Raw genomic sequence first — 26,736 nt, 5'->3', positions numbered from 1 at the left:
TCTGAAAGAAGAAGAAGAACACTTTATAACGAAGATCTATAACCCAGACATTTAGAAAAAGTGACGAATTGAAACGATCGAGAATCAGATTTCTTCTCAATTTTTAGATCAAAAAGTAAAGAAAAAACTAGAAAAATAGGGGGATAAAATTGAATGAAATAGAGAAATAGAGCGGGTAGAAGAGTAGGAATGTGTCTCTGGTCACCTGTTTATGTCCAAAAGAGACAACGAGAGAGTGTGTAGATGGTGAGAGACGCAGACACATCGAAGAAACAGAACATCAACAATAACAAATAGGTCGTCGGGTTTTTGGTGTGTTTTTGCGGGCTGTGTTCAAATTTGTACTTAATTGGAATTTTCTACAAGAATGACCGGAAAAAAGAGTTTTCAACGAAATGGCAAAAATTCGATAATTTTTGCACACAGTTTTTTTGAGTCTGTAAATGATGATAAGTGTAGAAAAAAGAAGCATTTAATTTGATAAAGATAAGGCGGAAAATGATAGGAGAAAAGACACAGAATTGGGTTATAAGGCAAGGAGAATTGACTGCAGAGTTCAGATTGTGGTCGAATTGACAGGTGTTACCGTTTCATTCGATTTTTGATGTGAAAACCCAAGTTTTGGTAGTATAGCCGTGGAAGGACATGAAACCAAGAAATTTAGAGACTTGACTGGGATCGAAATTCCCAGAACCGAACAAATTGTAAAACAAATTGTGAATGATTGACACTTGCTTGTTGAGATCAATTATTTCAATTCCTATGAGAGATATTCAGAATATGTAAACAGGTAATGTGTTCGTGACATTAAACCAAACATTTTATCAGTTGACTGTTTTTGAATATATCTCATAGGAACCAAGTTAATTGAGCTCAAAGTTCATTTAAAAAGCTTCATTATGAGAAAAAAGATTACTAAAACTTTTTTTATTTTTCCGTATTCATTTGAGTTGTTTGGCTTTTTTTTCTAGTTTGAAAACGGTGAAATTGTATCATGATTTCAAATTCAAATGCAATCAAATATTCAAATTCCCAAAAGTTCAACGTCGATTTCATGCTTTAACATAGAATCCGAAATTAGTTCCTCTTCTATTTTGACATGTGTATGTGTTTTTTTTTAAATAAATGATACACAGACTTCACGGATCGTCAAGTGTCTTGTCTGAAAAAAAAGTTAAATGGAATTAGAGAAATCAGACAAGGATATCTAATAAAAACAGGGATATTTCGGGGGAAAAGTGAGCAAAAAGAAGACTTTACTATCAGCAAAAAAAACCGAACTTTAAAGTTACCTTTTTGAAACAGTGCATTGAAAGGATACAGGAGAGTTTTCGGGGATTTCTCAAAAGTATGCGAAATTTCGAGAAACATTTTTTTTCATGCCCCCTCTTAAAATGTTCACAAAATCGTGTAAAAATCTGAAAGTCATATTTCATTCATTCTCAAATATACCCAATTTTTATACTCCAGTTGTTGTTCCCCATTTTTCAAATTTCATAAATCCATCACAATCAAGCTATATTTTTAAAGAGACTGGTGAGTTTTCATATGCACCTCAATAGTTTTTATATTATTTTTCAGATTCAGGGTTTTTTTTTAAAGTGGAGTTTATTCTGAAAACAATGCTAAATTGGCAATAATTTTCTTGAAATTCCATTCACTTGTACCAAATCCCCCCTTCTTTCAAAAACTAATCAAATCTAAAACTCATATATCTAAAAATCGAGATGTCGAAAATTTCATCCATAATTTCATGCTTCGACACAGAATTCTTAATTGATTCCTTTTCAATTCTAACATGCCCTTTTGTGATGAATTCTTGATTTTTCCAATTCTCGGACTGGTCTAGACAGTCAACAATATTTTAACTTGTTCCGTTGTGTTCTGCACATTGTGTAGCAATAATAATCATAAATTCGCGTCAATAGGAATGGCGTACAATGAAAATATGTTATTTACAAAAGACGGTTTTCAGGAAAGTGGTTATTTTTGTGTGGGTAATTGAAGCCCCTAATCTGGAGTTATAAGTATATTCTGACGACTATTATTTTCTACCGAGTATGATTATACTTATACCTTCGCATCTATGAATCGAAATTTTAGTTTCTGTTTCGAAGAGTACACTTCCGAAACAGTGAGAAAAAGTGCGCGTTCGCACTTGAAAGTCAAAGTGTAGATTCTAATCTCGGGGAGTATGTGCGCTTCTGAAAATCTGATCTTACAGACGGCAAGCCTTTCAGTTTGAAGTAAATTTCGGGGATTTTTTAATAGTTCAGATGATTGGGGAACAAATTAGCTTTGAATAAACAGGATAATCATGATAAACAGGGAAAGTTGGTTAAATTGGTCAATCATTCTATAGATTTTCAATAATTAGGGATTTTCTGATGTTTCAAAAGATTGTAGTAACGCTCAATCTTAATCTCATACTGATTAAAAAACATATATCGTGAAAACTGTAATATAACGCCACCTGTAATAGAACGCCCCCTCTAAGACAACGCCACCGTCAGACCACCTCTGAAAAATAGAGCGCCACCTGTAATATAACGTCACATCGGAAGAAAAAACGAATTTTGAGCAAATTAAGGTGATGGATGAGTACGCAATCATTGATGGTTGCAATGTACTTTTTGAATTTTTCGAATAATTTTATAATTTTAATAACTTTTTCTTATTGTTATTTGTTTGTTTTTTCAACAGTTTTTTTTCGGGATGCCTTGAATGATGATCTGATTGTTAGATCTTTTTGAGGATGCGGTTTACGGCCCGGGCTCTAGGGAGAAGACGACAAAAATATTAACTGTTTGCATTCTAACTTACTGGAGGACTGGAAATTATTAAAAAGAAAAGGGAAGAAACGGTGGAGGAATCAATTTGTCAACTTATTAATGAAGTTGGAGTTCGAGACAAAGAAAAGACGGCGATAGCGCCACCCTCTAATAGAACGTCACCTGTAACAGAACGCCACCCCAAGACCCCTTTCGAAAAATAGAGCGCCATAGCGTTATATTACAGTTTTAAGTTTTTAGAAAAACTAAAGATCTTGTACTGCCTGTGTGATAGATGTTTGGGATGGCAAATAATTCGGAGGTATTGGTGGAATGCATTGGTGAAACGTTCACAGACCCTTTCTTAAACTCGATGTTTCAAGTATTTCACTTATTCCGCCTGATTCCTTTTTCAGTCAGTTTTCATAACGATAAAACTAGCCGCACGGTTGTACAATTATTTTCGATGAGATCATTTCCAAGAAATTTCGGTCGTTTTTGTAATTAATACTTTCAAGATACGACATATAATACTTTATACAATTTCCTTCATTTATTAAGTTTCTGTCAACAATGAAAATCGGTTTACATTTTGCCACAAATCAGACTTCAACGAAATTTCATGTTACTTTTTGACCATTCAAACACCTGTGGGAATGTGCAGATCAGAGTTTGCAGTTCTAAAGGTACCGAAATATTAATTCCTGGAAAATTAATATTGTTTATTTGTTTCCTTGTTTTAGTATTTTTGATTGGGGTTTCCAATATGGAAACATTTCAACATTTTCTGAATTTCAACACTCTTGGATAACTGGAAGCATTCGGAATATTAGCTGGGCACCCGTTAGTACCTGTACGCGTTTAAACCAATGTTCCCAGTTTCGCATTTCTCTGAACTCCTGTACTTTTCTTTTGGATCAGTATTCGCGATTCAGTTTCAAAAATGTCAAAATTTCCCATTGATTTTGCTGGTTTGAACATCTGGCTCTTCATGAAAGATCAACAGATAACACGAGTTTATTGAGAAGAACCAAAAAAAGAACGGGGAGAAGAAATGGAAGATGTGTGGGTGGGGAGCGACTAAAAATTATTATTCCAAAAAATAATTCAAGACGGAGAAACGAAAAAACAACTGTGTTCATTGAGAATGAGGGTGGGGGAGATTGCAAAATAGGTTAGAGCACTATCGATGAAAAAGTTATTGCGTTCGTCGTCTAATTTCATTCTAGTGTTGTTTCTCCTCGCTTCTCGGTGGGGTGACGTCGACTGGATAGGCACACGAGGCAAGGTATTCGGTAAGACGTTGTTGGGCTTTTTGGAGTTGGGCGAGTTGCTCGAAAACTTGTTGAACACGGTCAGATGGGCACAATGGCTCTTCTGGGGTTACCACTGGGCTGAAATAATGGGTAAAATCAAACAAGACAGGATTATATTTTGAATAAATTAAAGAAAAGTTGATGGAACTTTGAAACAGCAAATTTTGAATAGCCATTTTTTCTTGATCTCCGCATTTCTGTCCAATAAAAAAAAACCAACACCTTCATGATGACGTTCATCTTTCGTGCAGAATCCACATTTATATCTTCCCCCTTATTTACGATTGTAAGCCTAGTCTTACTCCAAAAACACTCTTTTTAATGAGAATGAATTATTCCTTCCTATAGGAATAAAAAAGAGGCTTTCCTTACACCAAGACTCTAAAAATGACCAGTTCTTCCGATTCGAAATGTATCTTGAAGAGATTTCTTTAATGATCAAAGTTCATGTAGACATACTTCATACTACGGTCATAGAATATTCATTTGAATACATTGTAAATTCGCGGATTGAATTTTTGAATGAGAATTGAAATGTTGAATAGAAAGGAGAGTACAAAAGAGCACCGAATCAAACAATCGAGAGAATTCAAAGATTTTTGATTCCAGGAAGCAAAATAATAACAGTTGGGGCCTTTCAGATGGGAAACAGTGTCTAGGGATCAGTGAGCAATGTTCGAAAAAACAGGTGGATTATTCCAGAAATCTCGGTCTTAGAATTTCAGTTTTCAAATGTGTCATAGGTTGAGAAATGGGTTCAAAATTTCTTTCTGGAAAATAAAATATACCGAAAATTGTTTAGCTTTCAATATTCTATGACCAACAAGTTCCTTATTTCCTAATGAAACAGGAAATTTGAATCATCAATGATAATAACATCCTGGAAAGTTTGACCCTCGATTTTCTCACAATCTGATACTAAATTGAATGAATTTAATTCGATCTGGAAGGATCTATGAGAAATATTGAAGTTTGGACTATTTAGATGTTTTTTTATTTTTAAACGTTTAATGTTTCTTGACTATCAGTTTAAGAGCTTGAGAAACTGGATAAATGCTTGTTGCTTTGGAGGAGTTTAAAAGTATTTTTTTCCGTTTCAGGGTTAAGTTAAAAGTGATGCAGGTTTTCATGAACACTAATGTTCTTTCTTCTTTCGTTCTAATAAGCTTTGAAAAGAAAGTTTAGTGCGTCACCATCCAGATTTAGAGACAAAACTTTCATGTTTCAACATTTACTTATATTATTTCTTGAGTTTTCCAAGGCTAATCCCTTCAAATAGCAGAAATGAAATTTATAAAATACAATTCAGTCACTAAGATACTAATTTTTTTGTTTAAAAATTTCCATATAACGATAACCATGTAGAACCAATGCTTTGAAGTCACCTAATATGTATAATTTCAAGGATCGAATCCATCAGATCGACTATTATTCTAAATTGTTCCTTATAGCGATTTTTTGGATTTTCAATTTTCGTAAATACTTTGACAAAATTTCCTGTTTTTTTATGCTAATAAGGGAATTGGAAGATTCTCAAGAACGATTCGTGTGGACTTTGAAGGACTTGAAACACACTTTCAGGAATAAAGACACGAAATTTACTGTTTCAAAGTTTTCTATACTACTGTAGATCCCATTTTCTTAAGTGTTAGGACGAAGCGACGACAGTCTTCAAGAAACTCACAATTGCTGTTTGTGAAGCGTGGCACGCTTCTTGGTCCACTGATCGGTGAATGTCATCTGTCCGGCGGAGAGACCGAGAAGAGCCACGAAGCAGAGCACGACGTACAGTTGCATGGCTTCTGGAAGTTTGTTTTCTGAAGAAAAGTTGAGGAAATCGAAAAAACAGTAGGCGATTAAAGACAAAGAATAGAATCAAAACCAAAAAATCTACCATTAAAAAGCAATCGTAACAACTTCCAACTTTGAAGAAAGGCTTCTGATTAGTCAGAATCGGATTGTGACGATTTCTGTTGTGTTTTGGCTTTATCTTATTAATTTTTAATAAGCAGATATCCCAGAGCACAAAAGGATGATCCAAAGGCAAAAAAGCAATCATAATCTGAGACTTTAAGGAAATATATATGACCGATCTTTGGCTGAAAAAAGTATTCCATTTTTCTGAGAAACGGGAAAGCTGTGATTATAGATGTTCAGGAAAGGTGGAGAGGGAAAGGAATAATTGAGTGGATTGGTAAACAGAACAGGTTGTAGACGAACGAATGGGATTTTTGAAAAAAAAAACCAGAAATGGTCCATAAGTCGAACGAGACCGATTAAATTCCAGCATGGTTTGGAGAATGATCTTGTGTGCTGTTTGAAATAGTAAAATTTACTGATTTCTAGAAAGAAATAAAAGATAATTCCAAAACTACATATAATGATCTAGAAAACTCAAAATTAATTTTATAAGCAAATTAAAGCAGTAAATTATTTTAATTATTATAATTAGAAGACATGGTTCGAGACTGTCAAAAGTGTTTTATACATAGAAAGCTCAACTGGAACGTATAAAAATCTTCTAATTAAATTCCAAGTGTTCAATTTAAGTATTAGGAAAGACAAGCGAACCAGCATTTCCGAAATAGTTTGAGTTTTTAGACAAGTTAAATGAAACACTGAATTTTCATACTTGCAACGGGCCGGGCCGGGCCTTCAAAAAGTTTGTCAAGGCCCGGAAGGATAAATATTGAATTTGTAAATGGTTAAACAACATTTTGAGAAATAATTTTTTCCGACTTTTTTCCGGAGGTGGGATCGGTCGGAAAATTGCATTTTTTTTAAGCAAAATAACATTTTTTTTTTCTTAAAAACTGATTTTTTGTTAAAAAATTCTCAAAAATGAATAAAAAAAATTTTTTTGATAAAATTCGACCAAAAAATACCCACCCGGGCCTTCAAAATTTTTCAATGTTTTTTCTTCAAAATTTTTTCAATGCTAATTACAAAACATTAGACTAGCTGTTTTTTTCAAGCTTACTTTAAAACTGAAACAGTACCTTTTTTCTAAATGTTTTAGATCCAACTCCCTTAAATTCTTATCTAACCTCAAATTTCCAGAAAACATGCATTCAAAAAAATGTCGACGCATCTCTAATCCCATTTGTTACCAATGAGATTAGGATGGTATGTGATATATAACTTTTTGAATCTAGATAAATCCATAAGGATTAGTTTGATAAAAGTCACCGTTTCTTAGAATTCTGGAAGGAAGCTAGGCGGTGGTGGCAATTAGTGAGCCTAATCCACATTGCTCATATGACCAGGGGAGTTTATGAGAAATAAATGGAATACGAAATCTTAAACTCTTGGACTAGGGTTCTGAATGAATAGACAGGGAAAGGGAAATTAATTCTGATTGAAATTTTCTTATTTTCTCACGCCCGCTCACAGAATTCATAGCACAAAACTCGGTTAGAATAAGTTATGAAATGAAGGAGTCTGTGAAAGTACAATAAAAGTTTAGAAACAAAAATTTCAGTTTCATTCACAAGTTATTCGCTATTCAAATAAATGAAACAATCAGTAACGAGTTAAGTTCAAACTTCAAATTATTATAGCTGTTTCTCTAACTAATAACTTTCAATGAAGAAATAGGTTGTTCAATAAAGAGTAATTATAAATAATGCATACATTTTTCCAGATAAGGCTATAATTAGTGTCACTTATGATTATTATCCTGCCAGCCACAAACTAGATGATCAACTAACTAATTATCAACTTGTTACAATAGTGGTTACCACTAAATCAGATGACCATATACCTAGAAAATGCTCTGAAGGACCCAACATGTGTGGATCACGAGAGCCAAAAAAGCAGCTCCACGAAATGAGTCAGCTGAAAAGAAAGTGGACAGGTGGAATAAGGATGTCTCCGGTCGTCGGAAGAAAGCAGATTGAAGAAGAAGAAAACGACGGAAAGCGGAGGAGAAGAAGATGGGCGGAGTCTGTTTGGAAAAGAAGAAGGGGCGTGGCTTCTAGAGGGCAGGTGAGCATTTGCGTCTCTTGTGAAGGGTCTTCTTTTGATAAAAAATGTGCATAGAAATGAATCAGGTGTTAATTGGTACGGGATGCTGTTGGGGAGTTTTTGAGACACGTAGTAAACAAATATGTGAGGGGTTTGGAAAAAATTTCAGAATAGATAGAAGAAGTCGAAACGCTAACAAAAACAGTTGAAACATTTACAAACTTTCTGAAACTGAAAACAATTTTAACTTTTTTATGTTGAGTACAAATTTTTGAAATTTGATGAACCACAACACCGTGCCGAGAATAAACTAATCAAAGTTTTGGAAATCTGTTTCAAAATGTGTCTAAAACGATGAAACCATTTTGAAACGACAATAAATTGCCCTTACAATAACGGAAAAAAGAACAGGTGAAACATTTAGAAACTTTCTGACACTGAAAATATTTGAACTCATGTATGTTGCTGTCAAATTTTATGAATTTTATTGAATGGTGATTCGGTGCAATAATAATACTAACCGAAATTTCGGGAATCTCTTTTAAAATATGGGCAGAACGGTGAAAAAATTTGAACCTCGGCTGAATTTTCAAAGTTTTTTTTTTGATTTCAAGAATAATGAAGAACGAGATACTCCAAGAAATATTCGAAACGTTTTCCTTGGGAACTGATTTGAGACACTTTTCAGATTAGGAAGACGAATTGTGGTGCGATTTCCAGAAATTCGAAACAGTTTCAACCTTTCAATGAATTCGATTCTTGCACTTGATTAATGACTGTCGACGGAATGATGGTCAACAAACGATAAAGTAAAGACTTCAAAAAATGCTTGTTCTCGTCTCTATTTGATAGATAATCTTCTCGTTGTTCCAAGGATTTACTATATGAAAATTGTGGAAACGGATACGATACAGTTTCGATTAACGAAGACAATATAGGCTTGTGAGAATATTATAGTTTGTGAAACAACAATTATTTTCGAGTTTGTGTAACGGAAACATTGATTGCAGTTTCACATTTTTCCACTTGGGCCCCCACCTTTTCTCATGCCCCCCTTGTCATAAAGAGCCATAACTCCTTCCAAAACAAACTGAATCCCATGATACATTGAAGAAGTCATGAAGATCATTCAAGTCAACTGATTTCTCAGTATCCAAATCCTACAACTGGTTCCTCATAGATAGTACAATCAAAAGATTAAGTAAGAAGACAACAAGAATATTTTCAAGTCTATTCTTCTTGATTCATTCTTCTTCCCTCCAATTTCTGTTCATTCGGTAAACAAACCACTTGAAAGACTTTCTTTGGGTTTTTTGGTTCCAGTGTCCAGAATGCTCAGAACTTCCTTTGGAGCCTATAATTTGTCTGGAAATTCTCAGGAAAGAAAATGACGTTTTCCAGAGGTAAATGGGTAGGATGTGTACATGTAATCGAATCGGAAATAGGTTTGAAAAAATTCTGGAAGCCTTGAGGGAGACTTGTAACTTTAGTCTCAATGATAAAGATGATTAATAAGTCAGAATGAGAAATAAGACAGGCGGAATATTTAATATCACATCTAGACAGAGGAAAAACAATTAGGATGACTGGAGGAATAGGGTAAAATGGTTAACTTGCAAGTCCTGAAGGGCAACATTTTCAGCTAAATTGAGCGATTTATTGACGAATTTGTAGGAGAAAAACACCTGGAGATGTCAATTCGTGCCAGGCATAGCCAAACAAGAAACCATAATTGGTTTTTAGTGAATAAAAATATTTTTAAAGAAAAAAAAACAGAAATTTAGGAGATACAACAATTTCATGGTGTTCTAAACAACGTTTAGTAATCTGTGTTTATTTTCTGCAAAAAAAAGGCTAAAACAAGAACACTGGAACTATTCGAAGCCTCAAAAGAATCAATTTCTAAACTTTATGAAACAGAAATACAGAAAATTGTGGTGCATGTTACGAATGAGTATCCAAAGCTTTTCCAAATTTTAACATTTTTGTGAAACAGAAAATGTTAAAAGTTTTATGAGATTGTAACCAAAATTAATCCTGCAACCGCGGTGTTGCTGCGGAATCAATTTATCAGTTTAAAACTTGAAATTTAATTTCAAAAATCTTAAACTCTCAATTTGTAACCACAACCTCCTGACTTTAGTATCCCCTAAAGGTAGTGATGTCTCTAATAGAATATGAGCCGCTATTCCTTAAATTAAAGCTCAATTATTTCGATTTCTGCAAAAGATTAAAAATCTGTGATTTGAAAAAATGCTTTCGATATTACAAAGACCATTTTATCAGTTGACAGATTTATTATATCTCTCATAGGAACAGAGATAATAGAGTAAGAATTTCGAAGAGAAAAACATCTAAAATTAGAAAATCACTTCCTTTATATGTAGTAAATGATTAACTCATGAACTTCTTGACCTGTCTAGACCGCCCGAATGATCAACCTTCTCCCAAAGACTCATAATCTTTTCATACGAAAGTATAGCTTCTACGGAATTTTTGATTCCCCGACTTTTTTGGATTTTTCCAGAAAAAAAGGGAATCTTTGCACTCCTCCTCGTGGGGGCTCTTTTTCCATATCCAATTTGTGCTCTTTTGTGAGAAAAAGCGAATGCTTCTCTCCGTATCCATTTCCCTTTCTTTCAAAACTTTTTTTCGATCTCAAGAGCGCCGCGCGAATTTTTGATGTCTCAAAGACTTTCATAGATTAGAATTTGACCCCGCAAAAAAAGAATTTTGAAGAAAAGAGCAAAAACTATTTGAAGTTCCACGTCACTAGATCGAATCTGGCATAAAAAAGAGAGAATGGAAAAAACGAAGAATTCCAATCTCTTCGTTTTTTTCAATCAACCAGGTGCATTCAAATGCTTGTGTATCATCCTAAAAAGGGAGAGAAAATAAATAGAATCCTGGAAGACGAGGAAATTAGATGAAGGGTTTTTTTTCTTTTTCTTGGTTTAGAATGGAATCCAAACCCAAAGAATTTCCCAACCAACTGTTTTCCGGAGGATGTTTTTTTGGGGGATGAGTCAAGGGTCAGAATTGGGGCGATGATGGAAAAATGATACGAAATAGAACAGAGAATAATTTTAAGAGAAATCTTGAGTGCTCCAACTCCAACAGTGATTACAATTACAATGTTATGATTAACTGATCATTGGAAAACAGTAAAAATTAGCTTTTCAATTAATTTCATTTTTTAGTAAAAGAAAAACAAGAAAAATCCAAAAGTGGTCATTGCATTTTTCATAGATTTTTTAGCAGTATCATTTACAGAAAAGAGCCAAAGCTTTTAAAAATGTAGCATATGGAAAGAGCAATATGATATCAAATTGATTGACTCTAAACCCTGTTTCTTCAAGAAAGTTTCGGATATATCGAATAATTCTTCCAACCGCCCGTTTCTACAAAATTTTGATGATATCGGAATCCAGAAAATTCTAACCATGTCCGGAATACTTCCATATTTTTTGTAGCTTTTTGGACTACTGTATGTCAAAGGCCGAAAAAAAAGTTTTCTTGTGGGTCTCGAGCTGAATTGTTTTCAATTTTTTTTGAATTGTCTAAATCGGTTTCTCACTTTTCACAAGTTTTTCGCGCTTTTGTGATGGGCAAGTGGGATTCCGAAATTCCTAAAAATCCGAAAAGGCCATTTCGAACACCCCTAGGTAATTCCTCGATAGAGAAAATTGGCTTATATTTTTCAAAGTTCCAATTATTTCATAAAAATGACGAAATCGACAAATTAATAATAAGAATATTTTTGAGAAATTTTGTGTTTTTTTAGAATCTCGAAACAAACAAATTCTATAAAAATTTCGAAATGATTCAAAAAATTGCGGTTTCAGAATTCCGAGAAAAAACTCAAAAGATTATGTACTCTTGATGTTTCAATGTGTGAGTTCCTATTCGAATATCATTTGAACTTCCGATTCAAACTTTTCCAGATCATTCTATTTCTGGAATTCTCTAATGTGAATCATATTAATCATCCACTTAATTTTTCAATTTTTAAAATTTTCCAATAAGTCTTCTTGTGACGTCCTACTATTCGTTTCACAACTCCTACGTTTTTTCTCAGTTTCTGACCTGAATCTCTTTGATACAAATTTTGTGCTCTTAACAATCTTCAGAATACAATCAAACCGACATTTGCAATTAGATTTTCAGAGCTTTGCAGAGCCATATAATTTTTTTCTTCTAGATCACTGAAACACATTCCTACAGTAGGATCCAAAAATGAGATTATCAGAAAAAAGAGAAATATTCTAAAGAGAGAAGATTAATTGAAGGTGTTAAGGGGAAATAGATGAATTGAGTATATTCTGATATGAGAATCTAAATTTGGATATCCCTTATTTCTGATATCATCTCTCTTTTTTCTCTGGACTACTTGTTTGCAAATTTCCAGAACATTCCATAGAAAGTTCAGTCATTAAGAATTTTCAATTCCTCGTGCAGAAAACGCGAAAAAAACGGATTATATCAGTGATTTACGATAAGCTATTGAGTAGTGAGAGTTGAGTAACTGCTTCAGAATTTTTGAATAGAGAAACCGAAAAAAAACTTCCCGCATGTGAAGGGGATTTACTCTGGAATTTGAAATGAGCTACGTGGACTTTGCAAGGTTTTTGAAGAATAAAAATGAGTGATGACTGATGGGTTTTAGGTGAAATTGGAAAAAGGCATCTTCAAGGTTTCATAGAATGGAACTCAACCAATCACCAAGTGGAACAAAAAATTATGGCTTCAGAAGTTTGATTAAAATTTAAGAGATTTTGCTGAAAATTAATACTTTGTTCACAGAATAATCAAGCTTACGAAATGTGCAAACATCATCACGACAAATTGCAGAGAAAGATTTCGAATATTTTCACCACTTTGAAACTTTTACTTCTTCAAATTATTCTGATATTTGGAAGAAACCATTTCTGTTCAATGTTCTACCGTTCTGAAAACTCTCAAAGGCACATTACAAAAACTTCGATTTGTGACTCGAGCAGAAAAAAAGTAATTTCAGAAGTTTTAATTAAAGGTGGGGGGGGGGGGGACATGAAAAAACCAATGTTCTCGAAATTCCGTTCAAATATGCCCCTCGAGGAGTTGAACTTGTGAAGGCGATGATTGAGGGTGCGGCGCCGCTACCGACTGAGCAACGCGGGCAAAGAGAAAGCGGACGCCCATACATAAAGGCGAGGACGACAGCTGTACGCAGAGTGACATTAAGCGTTGTACACCGTCACGGTAGAATGCATACCCTAACTCCAAAAAAACTCCAAAAAATCTCCTGTCCCCCACCTTTAAGAATTTTGATTGCTGATCACGAAAATCTGAGTCTCCGAAAAAATCGGATTGTCCCGATATTCCGACATTCTGAAAAATGTGTTTCAGAATACTTTGAACTTCCGAAGGGTTCGAAAAGTTCATTTTGTCCGACACTCCTGCTAGAACTAGGCTGAAAATATAGCGCGTTGGCAATGCATTTGAGTTTTTGGTTGTTTCCGGTTTTCGCATTCTGAATTCCATTTTCCAGAAGAATGTCCTTCCGGATATCTCTGGCATAGTTGCCTTTCCATGGACAAATCCCGCGTTTTTTGAATATTTTTCCGCCGCATGTAGACGACACACCAATTTTTTGGAAAGACGACCCAAATGTGGTCAAGGTGAAACCGACTTATTTTCCTTTTACAAAATTCCAAGCAATCTTTGAGTTTTGTGCTTTCTCCTATATCTTTCAACTTCCAAACTTCTGACATTCATCTAATGATTCTAGTCATCTACCCTTCTGAATGTGACGTGGGAACGTTTTCCAACACAGACATGATTCATTTTTTGTACTATCAAAAACCTAAGCTAAAAAGAAGTTAGTTACTTTCTCAAACAATGAAAAATGACTAACTTTAAAAAAATGAGCGTTATTGGGATGTCTGACTCCTTATTTTCTTTGTTTAGAACTTCACTTTCAAGAAAAAGATGACGAGAGATGGGATGAACAGGAATTTGATTAGAACAAAAGAGTCAGATACATTCGATTTACCTGCGTCATTTGAGAATAAATTGAATCAGGGAGTTACAGTAGTAAACTGAGACTTGGATTTGGAACGAGTGGGTTGGAAATGGAATTGGGATAAGGAAGTGATCGATTTGAGCGATTCATGGAAAACAAAAAATTTTGACAGAAGAAGACGACAATCGGGAACAAAATTTTCAAGTTTCGAGAAAAATTCTTTATTATCAGTCATCCGGAAATTATTCCAGATTTTAGGACGCCTTCTTCCTTCTATTTTCAGAGTCTAAACTTTCCATTTCAGCAACTATACAAATGCTCCTGAAGGAAGTCTCTGGGTTTTTAGTAATTCTTTCGTATGCTTTATAAAAGACGACGTTGTGGGAAAATCGAGAATTCCAATTATTCTGTTCAATACATATTACATGAAACAGTGAATTATGAAAACGATTGAAACTGATTATTTAAATGACCACAGGAAAGAGACCATGTATTATTGTTTTACCACAAAGATCTCTACATGAAACTAAAGAAACAAAAAAAGGGAGACTGTTTAATATTTGGGATGGTCCTGAACAGTTTTTTAGCTTTGTACCACTGCAATTTATCTATTTCAAGACGAAATTATTCAAAGGAAGTTCAACTTTCGAGACCGTGAAAAAATTCCAATATCAACGCTATTTCGACAATACATGTAACTCCAAAACTAATTTTTTCCCTAAATTTCAGTTTCTCGTTGTTTTCTTAGTCATAGTCGAATATAAAAATTGCTCAAAAATATTTTCAGAATTTTTCTCATTTTTCGGTATCTAAAGCCCAAAGCTTTTTCTCTAACTTCATTAACCCTGTTTCATGAGTTTCCGTGCAAAAAAACTAAATCCCCGACTAACGAACGTCATTTAGTTCACATTCTATTCAACTTCCAGAAATAAAAAAGAATGGAACCATGAAATCAGAATCATCATAATTCTCTACTCCCAAAGGAAAGAAGAGTGTGTCCAGATATCCTAAAATAACTCAAATCCTACGTGAGAAGATGTTTTATTATTCTTGAGAAGGGGGATGGATTAGGAACTGGAATTGTGTTTGTGTGTGAGAAGGGTAAAACCACTTGCAGGAAAAATGAAGAGTTTCCAGATAGAGGGGATTAAGAGTGGGGGAAGGAAGGACAGACGGGGAAACCGAAGTTTAAGTTAACGAAGGCCCAAGTAGAAATAATTAGTTATAAAGATTTGCACGACTTTATGAACCTTTTTTTCTACCGAATTAACATTAACTGATGCTCTACTTTTGAGAAATAAATACTTACATGAAACATAAAGTAATTTATGAGAGTTTTTATTTAGGTTGAAATCTGAAATTCGGTTCAAATTGTGAGAGGATTCTGATTTCGAAATATTTCGAAACTCCGATACGGTGAAAAGCAAATTACTCTCGACATCAGAGGTCTTTTGGGATCCTTGAACCATTAAAAACAGACAGTTTTGAAAATCCCCCGAAACTGTATTCAAAATTTTAAATTTAATATTGGGAGACCGGTAAAAATAATCATTTTCTTGAAATTCCATTCTTATAAGTTCCTCGAGAGGTTAAATGGGTTAAATCTTGAACATGCAGCTACCGCCTGACCTATGCGATGACAGGCAACAGATAACATACATAAAAGGGGTGCGATAGCCACGTAAAGGTGTAAACAGGCTGTAAAAAACTCTGAAAACGCTCTTGTTCCTAGAAATTCATTAAAAACTTTTCTTAATATTTCTCAAGCTTTATCCGAAAATTGATTTGCAAACTGAAACAGCAACTACATATTTGTTTCCAAAATTCCACTATCATCTCAAAATCTCCAGCTCATATTCTTACATCTACATCACATTATGTGATTCCCTTTTTGTGTGATTGTGAATAATAAGAGTTCTAATTTCAGACATGCGAAAAACGTTGTCAAAGGATTAATCCCCTTTTTAAGACTTCACTTTGTATCTGTGCAGATTTGAATGAATAGGACTAGAATTCTACATTATTACGCACGCGATGACATATATGAATGATAGGAATAGATCAGAGGGGGTTCAAAAAATGGGATTGTTTGAGAAAAAATTGAAAACATGGTGGGTGGAATCGGAAGGATGGGGTTCTAAATAGCCATTCAAAGCTCAGAAATCCTTTTTTCTTTTTTTGAAAAATAGGAAAAAGGAGAAGAAAAATGGGACAAGTTCAAAGAAAAAACTAGAAAGAAATGAGGGAAAGTTGGATGGAAGAGTGAGTCAATCTCTGCTTCTTCTTCTTCAAATATGAATTATTCCATTTAGAGTTGCAACCAAACGACTTTTTTCTTCTTTTGCTTTTTTGGAGGAAAAGTCTACACTAACCCTCGCAACATCACGTGAGTGAATCCTGGAGAGAGAGAAATGATGATTCGTTGGAGTAGATGCAGTTTTCGGGTGGTGGTTTTCAAGAGTACTAGGGATTCCAGGTTTTCAGAAAGCAAGGGAACAGAATTTATGAAAAAAAATCAATTTGAAAATCCTTGTGGAGCTTGCAGATTTTATCAAGCTTGCTACCAAGTTTTGAAATATCATTTAAAGAAATTTCGAAAAATTACTCCAAAAACCTGTTTTAAATTAATGATAAAAGACAAGAACATTTCAGAAACTATTGTAAGCCTTTCCACAATAAGAAACAAAAAAAAATTTAAAGGAATTAGTTGGTGAAGACTTTTTGATTCGAAATTGAACTGGAAGGAATCAACGTTTTGAAAAGCCATGAAAAAAAATGTCAGCGTTGAATGCTTAAAGTATACTTGTATGAAAATATCCGTTTCTCTAACTCCAGTGACTTTCTAATAATAGTTTTATTCAACAAAAGTTCAGCTCAATTTCAGCTAAATCAATCTCTCTAGCAATAAATTGAAGTTAGAGATTTAAAATGATATTTTTTTGAAGCTTCAGAGTATCCTAAATAGTAGATGGAAATATAAATGTTGAAATGAAGACTTGCTAACTTTAAACTTACATTAGGAATCTTCCAATGAAGGGAAACAATAACTTTGAGGATTTTTCTTCATTCAAGAGATTTTCAAAATACTTTTGACTCCATCTTTTTAATAAATTTGAATCTTTCGGAAATTGGCTGATAAGTGAACAAATAATCACTTTAAAGAATACTTCTGGAAGTTTCCACAAATTTCTTTCAAACTACCACAGAAGCTGAAACTGCCTGTTTCAACAACTTTTTTTTCTTATCAACCAAAAACCTCAAAGTCATCATCTTCCTCCAAAAATCCAGGTCATTTCTCATTAAAAAACACGGATCCAAGTCAATATGTTTCTAGTTTGTCCTGTTTTGAAACTTCTTCGAATTCAAGTCTTTTGAGACAAAAATCCTTCCAGAATGATCAATGAGAATTTTAGTATGTCAAAATGTATGTTTTTGAAATTCAAGCTCTCAAATGTTTAGTATGTTGGAGGCGAAGATATCCATGATTAATAGGGCACTGTTTGAGAAAGTTTTTGATTTTTGAAATGTTTTTAAAGATTTCAAATATCTATGGAATTTATAAGGAAATGATGTCTTGGAAAGCCCAGGAGAATTTTCTAATATTTTTCAGAATTCGGGACCTTCCAAAAAATCAGAGATCTCATAAAAAGTTCATAAACGAAATGCACTTTTTATTATCCATGAACCCGGAATTTCCCCTCAAAACACCAATGTCTTTGTTTTATTAGCTCCGAACAATGAATCAAAAATCAGGGAAACAAAAAATAATAATTTTCCGGAAATGTAGGTTGAAAGGAAAGTTAGGGAAAGGAATTCCGAGAAAGATTGTTGGTTTTACAAAGAGTAATAAACATGAAAATAATTAATGTGAGATTGGAAATTGGATTATTTGAAGATGGAGAGAGAATTGTAGGAGAAAAAGGAAAAAAAAGTAAAAAGGAAAAAAAAGATGGAAGAATCTTGATGATGAAAATAAAATGAACATGAAACTGAAAAAAATATAATTAGGAATGACAAAGAAATACAGTTTTCAGGGAAAAACATACAGTTTCAAGAAGTCCTAATCTAACTTGGAATGTATAGGAGAATGGATTATAATTTTCGATAATAGAAATATAAATGTTCAAAAAAATACCGCCGTACTATTTGAGATTTTTAATGTAACAAATCTTACTATTAGATCAATAATATAACTTATCAAAAGTCGTATACACAAAACAGTGATATTTTTTGAAAATTGGTCATGTTTTTTATCATTTTAAAAACTTTGGAAACGAATATTCAGTGTCGATAAAAGCGCATGAGTTTAATGGTTTGAAATCTAGAAAAAAATCAACACCAATCACTTAAAAACAAAAAAAATTGCATTTTTAATAGTGGATTCCTATGTATACGACTTGATGAAAAGTTGAAGTTTTGACAAACCTCTTTCTGACTAAAAATCCATAGAATCTAGGAGAATAAAATTTACCAATCAAAATGGCTTTTGAAAAAAAGCGAACCACAAAAATACTTGTATAAACACAGTAAAAGCGTCACAGTGTTGGATATGTAACTTCCCAATCTAATTCTTGATTATTCAGTAAGAAATCCTCGACTAATTGTGAGGTAAAAGATAACAAACTTGTTAACTGAAGAACTATTGGTGAAAGTATGGAAAACACGTTTTCAGTTGAAACATTTTGATATCTCGTATAGGACAATGTTAATTCAGCTGAAAATTAGAGTCTATAAGAGGGCATCGTCCTTCTATTGAAAACAAAGTAAGCCCTAAAGAATATGAAACACCTGGTTTCAAAAATTATTTCAATTTAGACATCAGGCGCCGAATGTCGAACCATGAGAATATTTTCTTCTGAGAATAACTCCGTCCCGTCAAAAGTTCCCGAACATTCTGTCCTTATTCCATCATCGTTTTTTCACCAGATTTGACAGCATGTACAGTTTCCGATGTCCGGTTTTTAAAATGTTCCTTTTAAAATACAAAACCGAATGCCAAACTATTACATTGTCAGTCTACAGCACACTTCATATTTTTCAACTGCACTAACTGAACTGTACGAACTTCTGTTAGTGGTTGCGATTCTATGCTTTCAGCACGTCGCAGGGTGGGCTTCTGTTAGAGGTCGGCTTCTATTAGAGAAAATACGGTATATAATACCGTATATTACAAGAAAAACTGTTTTCGTTCTGTTTCGCTGGTTCTCTATGATTCTTGATGTCCAAACAAACTTCAATTATTAGGTTGGTCAGAAAGTTTCTTCCCTTTTCGGCAAAATTTTTGATAAAGATTTCCTTAAAGCGGAAAGGGCAAGATCAATGACAGTAATGTCCATTAGCATCAATAGTTGTCTAGCAACGTTCCGGTAATTTTCCGATTTCACCGCCCTAGAACGACGAGAGCTGCGGTTGAAACAGTGTGTCAACTCCTTTTTTGTGTCATCTTTTCACTTTCCGTACAAGGACAATCAATCTCCATGACCATGGACCATCAACCAAAATCCAAAGAAGTGAAGTTTTTGTCGGTCGGTTATGCTAACTGTTTCTCTATCAAAAACAAAATATCTTTATTAGAACTCACTTTAGAGTCCCAAAAATTTGACATTTTCGCTCTAACAGAAACTAAATTACATTCTAGTTTTCCTGATTCTCTTTTATTTAAATCTAACTCTTACTCTGTTTTACGTAAAGACCGTAGTAGACATGGCGGAGGCGTAGATTTACTGGTATTTAAACAAATTAAATTTCTTCCTATCCAAATTCCCGAACGTTTTACTGCCCCGGAGGTTACAGGTATCGACGTGATCATTGGAGGGACCTTGATCAGAATTGTTGTCGTTTATCATCCCAATCATGCGAACTGCCTCGATAAGTTGGTTGAAACTCTCGAATTCATGCTACTAAAAAAATTCTTATTTGTCGGTGACTTCAATTTGCCTCATATTGACTGGGATCCCCTCACAGCCAATGACTCACAATGCAAACGCTTTCTGTCTTTTGTTATAAAAAATGGTTTGACTCAACATGTCCGTGTGCCAACGCGTTTGAACCCTGACAACGTCCTTGATCTTTGTTTCTCTAACACTTACTTCGTCCGTGAAATCAGTGTCGGAGATCTTTTCAGCGATCATAAACTGATTAGTGTGGTTTTATCTGCTAAAACTAGCTCTACAAAACTTTCCAAAACCATCCGTAACTATTACAAAGCTGACTATGATCAGATAAACTACCATCTCACCAACATTGACTGGGATCATCTTTTTTCTACACTTTCAGTGACATCTATGCGGTAATTAGATCATTCACCCAACTGAACGTGCAAAGAAATGATAGGAGAAACATGCTCATATCTACACGGCGATCCATATCCTTTTCAACGTTGGGTATGAATCGACCCCGTTTGCGACTTTGCTAAAAGACTTCAATCTTGCCACAATACTAGATTGACTAACGGGCAATGTGTTTGACATTTTACGAGTGGTTTCAAATAGATCCGCCTTCACGACTTTTAGCAATTGTTCGAGATCCGACCCACTAGGCCGTTGCCATCTTTCGAACTGAACTCCCCTGAGCAGAATTTTTCGAACCAAACCCCATTTGTAGGCGATGAAGGAATATGTCCTATGTACATCCACAAATTTCATGCGGATACCCGGTGTTTGAAGACCTAATAAAAATAAAAATATAATCATGTTGCGAATGTGGAGTCGGATAAGGACCAAGAGAATCGTCATTTCCAAAATGGAGTCAGATAAAAATCTGAAAATCTACGATCTAGTAGACACTGTTAACAGCTCTTCAACAAAAAAATCTGACCTGGTACACCACTTGGAGAACCAGATACCGAAGCTCAAAAACAACCTTGCCAAAAAGGAAAAAATTTTCTTATCAACCTAATAGCTTTAGCTATAATTTAATTGGAACAATCTAGAGTTTTAAGGAAAATCGAAATATTATGTACCACTTTTCAGTACTTCAAAGTTGACTCCATTTTTTGAAAAAAAATATATTGCAGCTTATAATACCCATTGTAGTTAAAAATCTGGTAGAATTTAATAAAGCCTCATGAAACCGGTATAAGTTTTCAAAAAGTTGGAAAAAATTGTTGATATATCAGTAGAAAAAACACTTCGTGATGTTTCACAAATAAAATGAACTCTATGGAAGTGAGAATTAGAATTAAAAAACGAAGTTCATCAATTTCGAAAAGTGCTCCATCATAATTTACTCTTCTTTTCAGACACATCATCTTCTTCATTTTTCCTCTTCTCGTATGTCCTATCTGTTCAAATTTCATCTTCTCTCTCCGTTTTTCTCTCCGGAAGTCCCAGTATTGAAGTTGAAATTCGTATTGAAGTTGAAATTCCAGATAACACTTGGCAAAGTTTGATGGATTATGAGAATGGAAACAAATGAGAGAACATTGAATTTGGATTTCTGAAACATTGATTTTCAGAATGTACGTTCATTTTCAGAATCAATGACAACCGGTAATGATAAGAAAGATAACAAAAAAAGGGGGGGGGGGGAGAAAAGACACCAGAAACAGATAAAAGAAGACGAAGTTAACAGTTCAAACTCAGAAGGTAGTAGGAAGAGTAACATGGGTAGTGAAGGCGTTCCATGAAGGAACAGTTGAGAAGAAATAATTAGAGAAATAGGAATCGGCTAAAACATAAAACAGCTGATTTCCTCTTGCAAAATGAAGTTTGATTTTTTTCTATTTTTTAGCTCTTTGTGTTCAGAATGGTTTTTGTCGTGGAGCAGTGCTTCCATGATCTCCATGATCAGAGCAAAGGAAACGAAGATTCCAAACTCATATGTTATTTTGAAGAACGTCACAGAAGGCAGGCCAACAAATAACCTTGCAGAGTTTGGAGCACCATCGATAAAAAAGTTAAAAAGTAATCGATAAAAAATTAATCGTCGGTTAAGTTTCATTCTAGTGTTGTTTCTCCTCGTTTTTCGGTGGGGAGACGTCGACTGGATAGGCACACGTGGCAAGGTATTCGGTGAGACGTTGTTGGGCTTTTTGGAGTTGGGCGAGTTGCTCGAAAACTTGTTGAACACGGTCCGATGGGCACAATGGTTCTTCTGGGGTTACCACTGGACTGAAATTATGGAAAAGTTGATGAGAGAGGGTTTTGAAACAGTAAATTTCGAAAACTCATTTTTTGTTGATCTCCGAATTTTTTTTCCAATCAAAAAACAGCTAGACATCTCCATGATGACGTTCATCTTTTGTGCAGAATCTACATTCATATCTTTCCCCCTTATTCACGATTGTAAGACACTAGTTCTTACTCCAAAAACGCTCTTTTTAATGAGAATGCATTATTTCTTCCCTAAGAATAAAAAAGAGGCTCTCCTCCTCCCCAAGACTCTAAAAATGGCCAGTAATTCCGATTCAAAATGTATCTTGAATTGATATTTCTTTGATGATCAAAGTGCATGTACATAGACATACTTCATACTGCGTTTGATATAATATTCATTTGAATACATTGTAAATTTTTGAATGGGAAACGAAATGTTGAATAGAGAGGGAGCACAAAAGAACATCAAATCAAACAATTTGTTTTTGAGAAGAATTCAAAGATTTTTGATTCGAGGAAGCAAAAATAATAATAACAGTCGGGTCCTTTCAGATGGGAAACAGTGTCTAGAGATCAGTGAGCAATACAGGGTGCGGCAAAAGTATTGATACAAAAATTAGACGCCATAACTCCTCAATAAATAGTCTAATCCGGGTCAAATTTTAACAGGACTTTATCAATAAGATTTGTAACAAAATTGAATTACAGTTATTTGTTTCTGGCAGCTCTGTTTCTAATGTCGGGACTCAACTTCTTCGGATTGCGTTCATGCTGGCACGGGGGTGGTCTGCCTGCAAACGGTCCCATTCCGTGGAAGGAGTTTTTTTGAGAGCATCCAAAATAGTGTTAAAACAAATTTGAACACATGCCTAAAGAATTCCTTGCACCAAAATCTCAATCGATTTGTGATCTGACTCAATACAGGTCATTCTCTTTCGGGGATCAAATTGCAGAAATTAACTTGGTACTCCTGCTGAACATGTTTTGCCGTCTGATCAGGCGCTATGTATTTTTGGGATGTCTAAATTTGCTATTCAAAGTTAGATTATGATTCAGGCAGTATGATTTTCACTAGAAGTAGTATTATTAGTACATTTAAAGACCAGGCTCCACCAAAAACAGTTATTTTTTCCATTTGAAGTGATTCCTCCAAAAGTCATGGTTTGCTGAAGATTGGCTGCTCAGAGAATCAACAGACCATTACTGTTAGATAGCCAAGGACATTGTGCCTATACATACCAATTTTTAGAATTGAGTTTTGCCTCTTAGCTGAACAGTGTCTTATCAATGAACGCGGTGGTCAAGCGCGTGCCAGAAGTTCAGGAAAAACATCAAAGAAGGTGTACAGAAAGTAGTGCCATCTTCGTAAAATTTGAGATAAGAACATGAAACTTTGCACATCTACCAATTAAGAGACGGGGAAAATATGAACACAAAATCAAAGCACGAAAAGTGCTTCAGCGCGCGCCAGCTTGCGATTAATCTTTGTATCAATACTTTTGCCGCTCCCTGTATTTAACAAAAAAAAGGTGGATCATTCCAGAAAACTCGGTCTTAGAATTTCAGCAAAATGTGTCAAAGGTAGGGAAAGAGATCAAAAAGTATTTCTGTTTCAACCAAACCGTATTTCTAAAAGTATTTTTATCTTGAAAAAAATAAGAAAAATTTTAACAAAAAATTCACTTTTTGGAAAATTTTGGATTTTGGAAGTTTTTTAAAAAAATCTGGAAAAAATAGAAAACGATCATTAATGTGAAACATAACAATTTTAACATAATCAAAGTGACTTTGGCCAACTGTTAAGCAAATAATACCTCATTAAGATACAATAATGTGTATGGTATGGTTGTTCAAAGTGTCAACTAGAGATTTCCGGCTTCTGGGCTCGTTCTACCATCGTTCCACTATTTCAAATTTTCAATATTTAACTGTTTTTATGTTTTTATCATTTCCAGGTGTTATTCTACAATATCTGATCATTTTCCACTTGAAAAGGAGTTTCTTCAAGCTCCAAACCCTGACTTTACCAAAGTCGGTTGAGGGAATTTGGTTTTTCTTCTTATATCAGATATCAGAGGCCATATTCATGAACATTTTTTTTTTACTAATCTCGATTTAGTTTTACAGTCAATTCTATGAATTTTTATATTCTAAAAAAGATGTATGTTGATAGAATAGTATATTAAGTGCATTCTAATTTTAAACCCAAAAATCGCTGCTCTTTAAATTAAGAATTACGTTTTTTACACAAATGTCATGAATGGATAGAGCTGAGAATACTAAGTGCTGTGACCAAATATAAGAAATTTTCAGCCCGTAGATTTTGAGAAAATTTAGTCCAAAAGTCATTTTCCGACCCTGCAAGTCGGAAAATCATTTGAATAATGCTCAGTACATTTTCACGCTTCCATTTTCCTTTTGGAAAATGATTCAGTTGATTTTGAAAGGAAAATGTTCATGAGTAAGGCCTCAGTATCACAGTTTAGTGGTATCCTGGAAAACATGATTACCTTTTGCGGAATACCCATAGAAACGCGAAAACACATTTCGAAATGGATTTTTTTCCAGTTAAATGATGATCAAACAGATTACTGATTTTGTTTCTGTCCCCGACTGTTCCATTCATCAACTTTAACAATATATTTGTACGAAGAAGTTGTTGTAATCGTTTGAGGACAATTAACATGAGATTCCATCACTTTGAAGAAAAATTATCAATCTGACCCAACACAGGAATTTTCAAATTTGGACTCCAATAAACGAAAGACAAGAGCCAGGAACTAGCTTTCCACAAAAGGTAAGCATGTTTTCCAGAATGCCACTAAACTGTAGTATTTATATCTTTCGAGAAATATACGAAAATCCTTCAACCGACTCTGCTTGAATGGCTAGAAGTGAACCTTATGCGGGTTTTAGCTTGTCTCACAATTTGTAAAGTCAGGGTTTGGAGCTTGAAAAAACACTTTTTCAAGTGAAAAATGATCAGATATTGTAGAATAACACCTGGAAAATGATAAAAACATAAAAACAGCTAAATATTAAAAATTTGAAATAGTGGAACGATGGTAGAACGAGCCCAGAAGCCGGTAATCTCTAGTTGACACATAGAACAATCATACCATACACATTATTGCATTTTAATGAGTTATTATTTGCTTAAAAGTTGGCCAAAGTCACTTTGATTATGTTAAAAACGTTATGTTTCACATTAATGATCTTTTCTATTTTTTCCAGATTTTTTAAAAAAACTTCCAATATCCAAAATTTTCCAAAAAGTGAATTTTTTGTTAAAATTTTTCTTATTTTTTTCAAGATAAAAATACTTTTGCATTATTTTTATCGGGCGATGTGCTACATTTCACAAAAAAGTTTGACTCATCAGCTCTATTTTGAAGAAAGTTATGCTCGAAAAACAAAAAGTGGACAACCTTTCGCACGGTACTGTACATCGCAATTTAAGCACAAAGATACTAACTTTTCTGTTTCATAGCTTCCAGAACAGTATGAAGTTGTAAAAAAACTAATGAACGGTATCACTTCTAATCTATCAGGTCTAGTATCATTCTAATGTGTCCCTTTTTACGATGTTTTGGTTTTTCGATTTTTTTAAATTTGACAAAATTTTCTGTTTCGTGATGCTAATAAGGGAATTGGAAAGTTCACAAAATCAGTGGATCAAGGAAAAAAATTTGTGAAAAATACTTTCATGTTTTGATATTTCTTGATATAATTTCTGATTTCCCGAAAATGTATTTCTTGAGCTCCTAGAATATAAAAAGCATAATGATACGAAATTTACCGTTTCAAAGTTTCTATGTTATTTGTGGAACCAGTAATCCTAGGTTATTATACAGGTCATGGTTATCTAATAGTGAGAAACTCACAATTGCTGTTTGTGAAGCGTGGCACGCTTCTTGGTCCACTGATCGGTGAATGTCATCTGCCCGACGGAGAGACCGAGAAGAGCCACGAAGCAGAGTACGACATACAGTTGCATGCTTCTGGAAGTTTCTTTTTAGAATAAGAAAAAGATTAAAGGAATCGAAAAAAAGGAAACGATTAAAAACAAAGAATGAAAACCAAAAGATTTTATGAATTATCATTAAAAAGCAATCGTAACAACTTCCAACTTTGAAGAAAGGCTTCTGATTAGTCAGAATCGGATTGTGACAATTTCTGTTGTGTTTTGGCTTTATCTTATTAATTTTTAATAAGCAGATATCGGAAATTCAGAAAAATTATTGCGAAACTGGACCTAAACAGTTTAGGCTTAAAACTCCGGAAGCAGAGAGACGAATCAACTTCAGTGGTTTGAAGAGGGGTTTCATGCCATATGTAAAACAGTAAAATTGACAGATGTTTAGAAAAAAGGAGGGTTGTGAGAAGGCTATGCCATTGACTTTACTGAAGCTATTTGAAGCTGTGAATTATTTTGATGAATTTGTTCGAGACTGTAAAAAATTAGAAAGCTTGACCGGAACAGATTAAAAAATCTTTCAATTAAATTCCAAGTGTTCAATATAAGTATTATTATTGTTTTCCGGAAAAATTAGAGTTGAGACGCAGACAGTTGAACAACTTTA

The 26,736-nt window shown here is 34.1% G+C and overlaps 2 protein-coding genes across 2 annotated transcripts; both read right to left on the bottom strand.

Moving 5' to 3' along the window:
- Positions 1 to 3,996: 3,996 nt before the first annotated feature.
- Positions 3,997 to 5,884, bottom strand: CBG19970 (the record flags this gene model as incomplete). The annotated part of the gene is made up of 2 exons (XM_002633861.2): positions 3,997 to 4,165; positions 5,772 to 5,884. The coding sequence occupies 2 exons, from the start codon at positions 5,882 to 5,884 to the stop codon at positions 3,997 to 3,999; spliced, it is 282 nt and encodes a 93-aa protein (XP_002633907.2).
- A 16,115-nt stretch (positions 5,885 to 21,999) lies between these two features.
- Positions 22,000 to 26,150, bottom strand: CBG19972 (the record flags this gene model as incomplete). The annotated part of the gene is made up of 2 exons (XM_002633862.1): positions 22,000 to 22,168; positions 26,038 to 26,150. The coding sequence occupies 2 exons, from the start codon at positions 26,148 to 26,150 to the stop codon at positions 22,000 to 22,002; spliced, it is 282 nt and encodes a 93-aa protein (XP_002633908.1).
- Between the last annotated feature and the right edge of the window lie 586 nt (positions 26,151 to 26,736).

The sequence above is a fragment of the Caenorhabditis briggsae genome (genome assembly GCF_000004555.2).
Source record: "Caenorhabditis briggsae complete genome, chrIV, whole genome shotgun sequence".
Classification (NCBI taxonomy): Eukaryota; Metazoa; Nematoda; class Chromadorea; order Rhabditida; family Rhabditidae; genus Caenorhabditis; species Caenorhabditis briggsae.
Note: the sequence above shows the minus strand (reverse complement) of the source record. Positions and strands in the feature narration are given on the sequence as shown.